We start from the raw sequence: 13,461 nt of genomic DNA, 5'->3' as shown, positions 1-13,461 counted from the left end.
TTGTGTCATGGAATGGGTGTACTTGTCTCACTGTAAACACCAATTGTGTCATGGAATGGGTGTACTTGACTCACTGTAAACAACAATTGAGTCATGGAATGGGTGTACTTGTCTCACTGTAAACAACAATTGAGTCATGGAATGTGTGTACTTGTCTCACTATTAACAACAATTGAGTCATGGAATGGATGTACTTGTCTCACTGTAAACAACAATTGAGTCATGGAATGGATGTACTTGTCTCACTGTAAACAACAATTGAGTCATGGAATGTGTGTACTTGTCTCACTGTAAACAACAATTGAGTCATGGAATGGATGTACTTGTCTCACTGTAAACAACAATTGAGTCATGGAATGGGTGTACTTGTCTCACTGTAAACAACAATTGAGTCATGGAATAGGTGTACTTGTCTCACTGTAAACAACAATTGTGTCATTGAATGGGTGTACTTGTCTCACTGTAAACAACAATTGTGTCATGGAATGGGTGTAATTGTTTCACTGTAAACAACAATTGTGTCATGGAATGGGTGTAATTGTCTCACTGTAAACAACAATTGTGTCATGGAATGTGTGTACTTGTCTCACTGTAAACAACAATTGAGTCATGGAATGGATGTACTTGTCTCACTGTAAACAACAATTGTGTCATTGAATGGGTGTACTTGTCTCACTGTAAACAATAATTGTGTTATTGAATGGATGTACTTGTCTCACTGTAAACAACAATTGTGTCATGGAATGGGTGTACTTGTCTCACTGTAAACAACAATTGTGTCATTGAATGGGTGTACTTGTCTCACTGTAAACAATAATTGTGTTATTGAATGGATGTACTTGTCTCACTGTAAACAACAATTGTGTCATGGAATGGGTGTACTTGTCTCACTGTAAACAACAATTGTGTCATGGAATGGGTGTACTTGTCTCACTGTAAACAACAATTGAGTCATGGAATGGATGTACTTGTCTCACTGTAAACAACAATTGAGTCATGGAATGTGTGTACTTGTCTCACTGTAAACAACAATTGAGTCATGGAATGGATGTACTTGTCTCACTGTAAACAACAATTGAGTCATGGAATGGGTGTAATTGTCTCACTGTAAACAACAATTGAGTCATGGAATGTGTGTACTTGTCTCACTGTAAACAACAATTGTGTCATGGAATGGGTGTACTTGTCTCACTGTAAACAACAATTGTGTCATGGAATGGGTGTACTTGTCTCACTGTAAACACCAATTGTGTCATGGAATGGGTGTACTTGTCTCACTGTAAACAACAATTGAGTCATGGAATGGGTGTAATTGTCTCACTGTAAACAACAATTGAGTCATGGAATGTGTGTACTTGTCTCACTGTAAACAACAATTGTGTCATGGAATGGGTGTACTTGTCTCACTGTAAACAACAATTGTGTCATGGAATGGGTGTACTTGTCTCACTGTAAACACCAATTGTGTCATGGAATGGGTGTACTTGTCTCACTGTAAACAACAATTGAGTCATGGAATGGGTGTACTTGTCTCACTGTAAACAACAATTGAGTCATGGAATGTGTGTACTTGTCTCACTATAAACAACAATTGTGTCATGGAATGGGTGTACTTGTCTCACTGTAAACAACAATTGTGTCATTGAATGGGTGTACTTGTCTCACTGTAAACAATAATTGTGTTATTGAATGGATGTACTTGTCTCACTGTAAACAACAATTGTGTCATGGAATGGGTGTACTTGTCTCACTGTAAACAACAATTGTGTCATGGAATGGGTGTACTTGTTTCACTGTAAACAACAATTGAGTCATGGAATGGGTGTAATTGTCTCACTGTAAACAACAATTGTGTCATGGAATGTGTGTACTTGTCTCACTGTAAACAACAATTGTGTCATGGAATGGGTGTACTTGTCTCACTGTAAACAACAATTGTGTCATGGAATGGGTGTACTTGTCTCACTGTAAACACCAATTGTGTCATGGAATGGGTGTACTTGTCTCACTGTAAACAACAATTGAGTCATGGAATGGGTGTACTTGTCTCACTGTAAACAACAATTGAGTCATGGAATGTGTGTACTTGTCTCACTGTAAACAACAATTGAGTCATGGAATAGGTGTACTTGTCTCACTGTAAACAACAATTGAGTCATGGAATGGATGTACTTGTCTCACTGTAAACAACAATTGTGTCATGGAATGGATGTACTTGTCTCACTGTAAACAACAATTGAGTCATGGAATGGGTGTAATTGTCTCACTGTAAACAACAATTGAGTCATGGAATGGGTGTACTTGTCTCACTGCAAACAACAATTGTGTCATTGAATGGGTGTACTTGTCTCACTGTAAACAATAATTGTGTTATTGAATGGATGTACTTGTCTCACTGTAAACAACAATTGAGTCATGGAATGTGTGTACTTGTCTCACTGTAAACAACAATTGAGTCATGGAATGTGTGTACTTGTCTCACTGTAAACAACAATTGAGTCATGGAATGGATGTACTTGTCTCACTGTAAACAACAATTAAGTCATGGAATGGGTGTACTTGTCTCACTGTAAACAACAATTGAGTCATGGAATGTGTGTACTTGTCTCACTGTAAACAACAATTGAGTCATGGAATAGGTGTACTTGTCTCACTGTAAACAACAATTGTGTCATGGAATGGATGTACTTGTCTCACTGTAAACAACAATTGTGTCATGGAATGGATGTACTTGTCTCACTGTAAACAACAATTGAGTCATGGAATGGGTGTAATTGTCTCACTGTAAACAACAATTGAGTCATGGAATGGATGTACTTGTCTCACTGTAAACAACAATTGTGTCATTGAATGGGTGTACTTGTCTCACTGTAAACAATAATTGTGTTATTGAATGGATGTACTTGTCTCACTGTAAACAACAATTGTGTCATGGAATGGGTGTACTTGTCTCACTGTAAACAACAATTGTGTCATTGAATGGGTGTACTTGTCTCACTGTAAACAATAATTGTGTTATTGAATGGATGTACTTGTCTCACTGTAAACAACAATTGTGTCATGGAATGGGTGTACTTGTCTCACTGTAAACAACAATTGTGTCATGGAATGGGTGTACTTGTTTCACTGTAAACAACAATTGAGTCATGGAATGGGTGTAATTGTCTCACTGTAAACAACAATTGTGTCATGGAATGTGTGTACTTGTCTCACTGTAAACAACAATTGTGTCATGGAATGGGTGTACTTGTCTCACTGTAAACAACAATTGTGTCATGGAATGGGTGTACTTGTCTCACTGTAAACACCAATTGTGTCATGGAATGGGTGTACTTGTCTCACTGTAAACAACAATTGAGTCATGGAATGGGTGTACTTGTCTCACTGTAAACAACAATTGAGTCATGGAATGTGTGTACTTGTCTCACTGTAAACAACAATTGAGTCATGGAATAGGTGTACTTGTCTCACTGTAAACAACAATTGAGTCATGGAATGGATGTACTTGTCTCACTGTAAACAACAATTGTGTCATGGAATGGATGTACTTGTCTCACTGTAAACAACAATTGAGTCATGGAATGGGTGTAATTGTCTCACTGTAAACAACAATTGAGTCATGGAATGGGTGTACTTGTCTCACTGCAAACAACAATTGTGTCATTGAATGGGTGTACTTGTCTCACTGTAAACAATAATTGTGTTATTGAATGGATGTACTTGTCTCACTGTAAACAACAATTGAGTCATGGAATGTGTGTACTTGTCTCACTGTAAACAACAATTGAGTCATGGAATGTGTGTACTTGTCTCACTGTAAACAACAATTGAGTCATGGAATGGATGTACTTGTCTCACTGTAAACAACAATTAAGTCATGGAATGGGTGTACTTGTCTCACTGTAAACAACAATTGAGTCATGGAATGGGTGTACTTGTCTCACTGTAAACAACAATTGTGTCATGGAATGTGTGTACTTGTCTCACTGTAAACACCAATTGTGTCATGGAATGGGTGTACTTGTCTCACTGTAAACACCAATTGTGTCATGGAATGTGTGTACTTGTCTCACTGTAAACAACAATTGAGTCATGGAATGGGTGTAATTGTCTCACTGTAAACAACAATTGAGTCATGGAATGGGTGTACTTGTCTCACTGCAAACAACAATTGTGTCATTGAATGGGTGTACTTGTCTCACTGTAAACAATAATTGTGTTATTGAATGGATGTACTTGTCTCACTGTAAACAACAATTGAGTCATGGAATGTGTGTACTTGTCTCACTGTAAACAACAATTGAGTCATTGAATGGGTGTACTTGTCTCACTGTAAACAACAATTGTGTCATTGAATGGGTGTACTTGTCTCACTGTAAACAATAATTGTGTTATTGAATGGATGTACTTGTCTCACTGTAAACAACAATTGTGTCATGGAATGGGTGTACTTGTCTCACTGTAAACAACAATTGTGTCATGGAATGGGTGTACTTGTTTCACTGTAAACAACAATTGAGTCATGGAATGGGTGTAATTGTCTCACTGTAAACAACAATTGTGTCATGGAATGTGTGTACTTGTCTCACTGTAAACAACAATTGTGTCATGGAATGGGTGTACTTGTCTCACTGTAAACAACAATTGTGTCATGGAATGGGTGTACTTGTCTCACTGTAAACACCAATTGTGTCATGGAATGGGTGTACTTGTCTCACTGTAAACAACAATTGAGTCATGGAATGGGTGTACTTGTCTCACTGTAAACAACAATTGAGTCATGGAATGTGTGTACTTGTCTCACTGTAAACAACAATTGAGTCATGGAATAGGTGTACTTGTCTCACTGTAAACAACAATTGAGTCATGGAATGGATGTACTTGTCTCACTGTAAACAACAATTGTGTCATGGAATGGATGTACTTGTCTCACTGTAAACAACAATTGAGTCATGGAATGGGTGTAATTGTCTCACTGTAAACAACAATTGAGTCATGGAATGGGTGTACTTGTCTCACTGCAAACAACAATTGTGTCATTGAATGGGTGTACTTGTCTCACTGTAAACAATAATTGTGTTATTGAATGGATGTACTTGTCTCACTGTAAACAACAATTGAGTCATGGAATGTGTGTACTTGTCTCACTGTAAACAACAATTGAGTCATGGAATGGATGTACTTGTCTCACTGTAAACAACAATTAAGTCATGGAATGGGTGTACTTGTCTCACTGTAAACAACAATTGAGTCATGGAATGGGTGTACTTGTCTCACTGTAAACAACAATTGTGTCATGGAATGTGTGTACTTGTCTCACTGTAAACACCAATTGTGTCATGGAATGGGTGTACTTGTCTCACTGTAAACACCAATTGTGTCATGGAATGTGTGTACTTGTCTCACTGTAAACAACAATTGTGTCATGGAATGTGTGTACTTGTCTCACTGTAAACAACAATTGAGTCATGGAATGTGTGTACTTGTCTCACTGTAAACACCAATTATGTCATGGAATGGGTGTACTTGTCTCACTGTAAACAACAATTGTGTCATGGAATGGATGTACTTGTCTCACTGTAAACAACAATTGAGTCATGGAATGTGTGTACTTGTCTCACTGTAAACAACAATTGAGTCATTGAATGGGTGTACTTGTCTCACTGTAAACAACAATTGTGTCATTGAATGGGTGTACTTGTCTCACTGTAAACAATAATTGTGTTATTGAATGGATGTACTTGTCTCACTGTAAACAACAATTGTGTCATGGAATGGGTGTACTTGTCTCACTGTAAACAACAATTGTGTCATGGAATGGGTGTACTTGTTTCACTGTAAACAACAATTGAGTCATGGAATGGGTGTAATTGTCTCACTGTAAACAACAATTGTGTCATGGAATGTGTGTACTTGTCTCACTGTAAACAACAATTGTGTCATGGAATGGGTGTACTTGTCTCACTGTAAACAACAATTGTGTCATGGAATGGGTGTACTTGTCTCACTGTAAACACCAATTGTGTCATGGAATGGGTGTACTTGTCTCACTGTAAACAACAATTGAGTCATGGAATGGGTGTACTTGTCTCACTGTAAACAATAATTGAGTCATGGAATGTGTGTACTTGTCTCACTGTAAACAACAATTGAGTCATGGAATAGGTGTACTTGTCTCACTGTAAACAACAATTGAGTCATGGAATGGATGTACTTGTCTCACTGTAAACAACAATTGTGTCATGGAATGGATGTACTTGTCTCACTGTAAACAACAATTGAGTCATGGAATGGGTGTAATTGTCTCACTGTAAACAACAATTGAGTCATGGAATGGGTGTACTTGTCTCACTGCAAACAACAATTGTGTCATTGAATGGGTGTACTTGTCTCACTGTAAACAATAATTGTGTTATTGAATGGATGTACTTGTCTCACTGTAAACAACAATTGAGTCATGGAATGTGTGTACTTGTCTCACTGTAAACAACAATTGAGTCATGGAATGTGTGTACTTGTCTCACTGTAAACAACAATTGAGTCATGGAATGGATGTACTTGTCTCACTGTAAACAACAATTAAGTCATGGAATGGGTGTACTTGTCTCACTGTAAACAACAATTGAGTCATGGAATGGGTGTACTTGTCTCACTGTAAACAACAATTGTGTCATGGAATGTGTGTACTTGTCTCACTGTAAACACCAATTGTGTCATGGAATGGGTGTACTTGTCTCACTGTAAACACCAATTGTGTCATGGAATGTGTGTACTTGTCTCACTGTAAACAACAATTGTGTCATGGAATGTGTGTACTTGTCTCACTGTAAACAACAATTGAGTCATGGAATGTGTGTACTTGTCTCACTGTAAACACCAATTATGTCATGGAATGGGTGTACTTGTCTCACTGTAAACAACAATTGTGTCATGGAATGGATGTACTTGTCTCACTGTAAACAACAATTGAGTCATGGAATGTGTGTACTTGTCTCACTGTAAACAACAATTGAGTCATTGAATGGGTGTACTTGTCTCACTGTAAACAACGATTGTGTCATGGAATGGATGTACTTTTCTCACTGTAAACAACAATTGTGTCATGGAATGGATGTACTTGTCTCACTGTAAACAACAATTGAGTCATGGAATGTGTGTACTTGTCTCACTGTAAACAACAACTGAGTCATGGAATGGATGTACTTGTCTCACTGTAAACAACAATTGAGTCATTGAATGGGTGTACTTGTCTCACTGTAAACAACGATTGTGTCATGGAATGGATGTACTTGTCTCACTGTAAACAACAATTGAGTCATGGAATGTGTGTACTTGTCTCACTGTAAACAACAATTGTGTCATGGAATGGATGTACTTGTCTCACTGTAAACAACAATTGAGTCATGGAATGTGTGTACTTGTCTCACTGTAAACAACAATTGTGTCATTGAATGGATGTACTTGTCTCACTGTAAACAACAATTGAGTCATGGAATGGGTGTACTTGTCTCACTGTAAACAACAATTGTGTCATGGAATGGATGTACTTGTCTCACTGTAAACAACAATTGAGTCATGGAATGTGTGTACTTGTCTCACTGTAAACAACAATTGAGTCATTGAATGGGTGTACTTGTCTCACTGTAAACAACAATTGAGTCATGGAATGTGTGTACTTGTCTCACTGTAAACAACAATTGAGTCATGGAATGGGTGTACTTTTCTCACTGTAAACAACAATTGAGTCATGGAATGTGTGTACTTGTCTCACTGTAAACAACAATTGAGTCATGGAATGGGTGTACTTGTCTCACTGTAAACAACAATTGTGTCATGGAATGGGTGTACTTGTCTCACTGTAAACAACAATTGAGTCATGGAATGGGTGTACTTGTCTCACTGTAAACAACAATTGAGTCATGGAATGTGTGTACTTGTCTCACTGTAAACAACAATTGAGTCATGGAATGGGTGTACTTCCTCACTGTAAACAACAATTGTGTCATGGAATGGATGTACTTGTCTCACTGTAAACAACAATTGAGTCATGGAATGGATGTAATTGTTTCACTGTAAACAACAATTGTGTCATGGAATGGGTGTAATTGTCTCACTGTAAACAACAATTGTGTCATGGAATGTGTGTACTTGTCTCACTGTAAACAACAATTGAGTCATTGAATGGGTGTACTTGTCTCACTGTAAACAACAATTGAGTCATGGAATGTGTGTACTTGTCTCACTGTAAACAACAATTGAGTCATGGAATGGGTGTACTTTTCTCACTGTAAACAACAATTGAGTCATGGAATGTGTGTACTTGTCTCACTGTAAACAACAATTGAGTCATGGAATGGGTGTACTTGTCTCACTGTAAACAACAATTGTGTCATGGAATGGGTGTACTTGTCTCACTGTAAACAACAATTGAGTCATGGAATGGGTGTACTTGTCTCACTGTAAACAACAATTGAGTCATGGAATGTGTGTACTTGTCTCACTGTAAACAACAATTGAGTCATGGAATGGGTGTACTTCCTCACTGTAAACAACAATTGTGTCATGGAATGGATGTACTTGTCTCACTGTAAACAACAATTGAGTCATGGAATGGATGTACTTGTCTCACTGTAAACAACAATTGAGTCATGGAATGGGTGTACTTGTCTCACTGTAAACAACAATTGAGTCATGGAATGGATGTACTTGTCTCACTGTAAACAACGATTGAGTCATGGAATGGGTGTACTTGTCTCACTGTAAACACCAATTGTGTCATGGAATGGGTGTACTTGTCTCACTGTAAACAACAATTGAGTCATGGAATGGATGTACTTGTTTCACTGTAAACAACAATTGTGTCATGGATTGGGTGTACTTGTCTCACTGTAAACAATAATTGTGTACAGCCGAGTCGCGGAATTAGTGTAATTGTTTCAAAGTGAACAACAATTGTGTCATGGAATTGGTGTATAGCTGAGTCGCGGAATTAGTGTAATTGTCTAACTGTATATAATAATTGTGTCAGAGAATTAGTGTAATTGTCCCACCTCTAGAGCAGTAGGGGTGTGAATTAAGTACAAGTCAATATAGTCTAATTGCAGACTTTTTAAAGATTCCATGAAGTGCTTGTGAACGTCCTGGGGTGCCATCTGTGTTGCCCACAACTGCAAAACATGGACGAATGAAAGGTAAATAAAAATAATATAAACTAAAAGGAGTGTATAATAAATATACGCTAACTTAACGCTAAAGTAAAGATATCCACTAATTAATATTGTATGACATCATGTATTAGTAAATAAACACTTTCAGTACAGCCATCACTGGCGGATCCAACAATTCGGTAAGAGGGAGGGGCTCATATTGACGTGAGCCACGTCCGCCCACCTCTGGTGTGCTGGGTTTGTCAATTTTTTTTGCGAATTTTCTCCCAAAGACGTACAGGTGCAGGTAGATTTTTATTTTCGGATCTGTGATGGAGTTGGTTTAAAAGGTATCTTTAATTTCCATTTTGACGTAAAATTACGCATTTCGACAAAAATCACTTCAATTACACTTTGATTATGAAATTTAGTCTATCAATATATGTAAGTGTCTCGTTTATCACCAATATGCACTGTTAATAGCAGGCAAAAACATAATTACCATATGTTTATGTTGAGTGAACTCGCCAAAATCAGTGTTTACTATCTTCAGGGGATCTTATTGTATTACACCAATTTTATTTTGAAGGTTATTCTGAGATACAGAAATAACTTTGAAGCACTAAAATCAATTTTCAAATCTGATATAACACCTAAAACATTCTATTTGCAACGGTGATTAAATGAAACTGACTGGTACTAGCATTAAGCGAATATGCATACATCGAGCGATGGCGTAAATTTACAGCCATATTTCGGCGTTGCGAAGTTTATTTGGGTAGTTTCTTGTTAACGGCAACGTTGATATATGTAACATCATCTCATTCGCCATAATAAAAAAAATACAGACACCGACTAGTGCCGTACGCCTCATAGATTCATTTTAAGCATCGACCAACATTTCGGCTTCACGAACAAGCCACTGCTGACGGCAATAATTTTTTGTTTTGTTTTTCTCTTTTGCGTAACTCTAAATAAAAATGTTTTCATGCTTCTATTTTTAAGTGCCCAAGGGTCGCAATGTTCACGTTTATCATATACCTCGTATTGCCCGGTCTCACAACGCGATGAGAAACCCGATGAGCCGTGCAATAATTGTCAAAAGCACGCCCGGCATTCCATAATCCTTTTATAAATCGGCGGCGTAAACTCTAACAGTGGTTTTCATCCAGTTGCTGGTACATCGCGTTCCGGAAATGTCAGTTTGTATTGAAGGAGTTTGTATTGATCTTGACAGTACATAATTTAGCCGCTATGTTGTGGGCTTGCTTTTATAAAACATTATCACATTACCTACAACTGGTTGTCGAGCATGAGAAGATATTTTGGGCTGAAAATCTAACTATATTTAAGAGGTTATGTGTTCTATTCTAGTGCGGGTTCTAGTTCGAAAAAGTTGAGAGATTTGTGAGCGCGAGCCGGTCTAAAATACCTGATATACCACAGTTTATCCCTGTGTCTGACGTCAAAAATGAACGAGACCCGCTTGCGTTCTAAGACTCGTTCACGCTCGATACTTCTTTGAACATCGATCGTTTTCAGCTTTTAATATCTCCTCGTACTCCACAGCTACCTGTAGCTAATGTAGTCATGTTTTATATAAAAGTAAGCCCACGACATAACGGCAGCATTCTTTACTGTGAAGACCAATACAGACTAAAATGTCATCTTCTGTAATGCTATGTGCTGATTCAATAAACCGGGGTGTATTCTGAGTGGGAGTGCTCCGCAGCCAGGTAAAAACTGGAACCAAAAATATCGACGTTTAACGCGATTTGTGGCTCAAAATTGCTTATATATTGCCTACATTTTGCTAAATTCCCGAAAATCAGAAAAATGGGGGTAAAAGTGATCGGCTCTCAAATCAGACCGACTGCCTAGTCGAATGGTATATTTAGCACTTAACAATATTGGTTATAGAATGGTGAACGATCTCTTGTCATCCTATAACGTATTGCAATATACTGTCTTTTTTATTTAACATATGTGAAAATAGTATTCTAGACAAATCAGTCTGTATTAAATGGGCTAAAAATATAAATATTTATATAAACATATAAAATGGTAGTAGGAAACGTATTGCTTGGTATTCAAAGCGTTCCCCTAAAAATGTTGACAACTGTACATGTATTATTATGCCAACCAACACATGCTTGGATTTCACTATTCTAATTGTCACCTTGGTTACGATAAATAATTCGGATCTAGTAATTGTTCTACCAGTCAGTACTTCATTTAAAGCATCACCAATAGCCTTCTCGTTACCATAGCACCATGCAGTATCGATGAGGCGATAACCAATGTCAATGGCAGCTTTCACAGCAGCGCCAACACCGGTGGAATCCATCTGATGACGAGATAAGTAAACATACCATCACTTTTTAACAGCGAAATATTAAAAATACGATAAGTATTTTTTTTACTACAACTAGTGATTTGCAAGCTGCGCGAAATTTTAAATATCGCGATATTTGTTCAGTAATAAATGCCTCGTACGACAATTGTATTTTTGATCACCAGCAATTGTTTTTCACCAAATACGTACCAACGACACGTGACGGGATACCAACGCATATGTAACGTTGCTAAATGAATGGAGATTCAGCAGTCTTAGAATCTACACAACAAAATGATTCACTAACACGTTTGCAACGGAAAAATATGATTAGTTTCAACATTCTATTTATAAATATTCCGTTTTTCCTTAGTTGTATAGTTGATTGATGGTACAACAATGACAATTTTAGCAACATGAATTTAGAATTGAATAGAATCTCGTTACTAAATATGCTAAACATTCTATCACAATTTATATCCTATTTAGAATGTATCTATAATTATACAATACCAATACATGTATTACGTAATAACCAACCTTCCATGTTCCCAAGCCTATCAACGGCATAGTACATCCGTTATTCAATTTTAAGGATGGGACAGCCATTTCGCCTCGCCTCTAGGTAGAAAAGTATTTATGTATTGCGCATGCGTCTACTAGTCATGAATATTGTTGGATTACGTATAAGCCAATCAAGGCTGTATTTAGTATGTAGCGCCAAGCTCGTGGCATCACGCTAAATGGGAATCCAGTACAATATGTTTGTCTTTGGAATGTATTTCCATGACGTATCTTGATTTAATTAACAAACTTTTCATTCCGCGATACACATCCACATTTACTAAATAAATAAATAAATATTCATAAGTGAAACTCTATGTGAGTCAGAAAAGAGATTCAATTGTGTCACTTCAATCGATGCAGGCAGCACGACGAATGACCACACCGGGGTTAGCAGCAACACCGGTCACAACTACTCTGGTAGCCTCTGCTAGTTCTGGTGCGTTGGTACATTTGTACATGCTAATCTAACAGTGGGCGCTGGTGACGCTATTATTGGAGAACAACAGGATGCAGCTCGCCACAACGACAAAGGGCAAACATAAAATCGACCCATAAAGTACGGCTTCGTCGTATTTGATTTATTATTCATTCGTTAATGTGTAAATATGCCAGATGTTCAAGTTGTTATTTAAATATCGGGTATCTATTTCCATCACATTCATTGGTGGTAATATTCGAATAAAACATCGGGTATCTATTTCCATCACATTCATTGGTGGTAATATTCGAATAAAACATCGGGTATCTATTTCCATCACATTCATAGGTGGTAATATTCGAATAAAACATCGGGTATTTATTTCCATCACATTCATTGGTGGCAATATTCGAATAAAACATCGGGTATTTATTTCTATCACATTCATTGGTAGTAATATTCGAATAAAACATCGGGTATCTATTTCCATCACATTCATTGGTGGTAATATTCGGATAAAACATCGGGTATTCATTTTAATCACATTCATTGGTGGTAATATTCAAATGAAACATCGGGTATCTATTTCCATCACATTCATTAGTGGTAATATTCGAATAAAACATCGGGTGTCTATTTTCATCACATTCATTGATGGTAATATTCGACTAAAACATGGGGTATTTATTTCCAACACATTCATTGGTGGAAATATTCGAATAAAACATCGGGTATCTATTTCCATCACATTCATTGGTGGTAATATTCGAATAAAACATCGGGTATCTATTTTCATCACATTCATTGGTGTTAATATTCGAATAAAACATCGGGTATCTATTTCCATCACATTCATTGGTGGTAGTTTTCGAATAAAACATCGGGTATCTATTTCCCTCACACTCATTGGTGATAATATTCGAATAAAACATCAGGTATATATTCTCATCACATTCATTGGTGGTAATATTCGAATAAAACATCGGGTATCTATT

At 37.1% G+C, this 13,461-nt stretch overlaps 1 protein-coding gene across 2 annotated transcripts in view; it reads right to left on the bottom strand.

The window, feature by feature from the left end:
• Nucleotides 1–12,115, bottom strand: part of LOC102806604 (aldo-keto reductase family 1 member B1-like) — a 37,378-nt gene extending 25,263 nt beyond the window's left edge. Inside the window, exons 1-3 of one of the 2 annotated variants that reach the window (XM_085497546.1) lie at nt 12,022–12,115; nt 11,326–11,493; nt 9,051–9,167 (exon numbers count right to left, since the gene is read on the bottom strand). In XM_085497546.1, the coding sequence (XP_085353672.1) occupies nt 9,051–9,167; nt 11,326–11,493; nt 12,022–12,090 (354 nt within the window). In that variant the 5' untranslated portion in view covers nt 12,091–12,115. The remainder of the gene's footprint in view (nt 1–9,050; nt 9,168–11,325; nt 11,494–12,021) is intronic. The other variant, XM_085497547.1, reaches the window with a different exon arrangement.
• Between the last annotated feature and the right edge of the window lie 1,346 nt (nt 12,116–13,461).

Source organism: Saccoglossus kowalevskii, chromosome 3 (assembly GCF_978046115.1).
Source record: "Saccoglossus kowalevskii chromosome 3, keSacKowa6.1, whole genome shotgun sequence".
Taxonomy (NCBI): domain Eukaryota; kingdom Metazoa; phylum Hemichordata; class Enteropneusta; family Harrimaniidae; genus Saccoglossus; species Saccoglossus kowalevskii.
The sequence above is the reverse complement of the archived record's forward strand: the minus strand, read 5'-3'. Positions and strand labels throughout refer to the sequence as shown.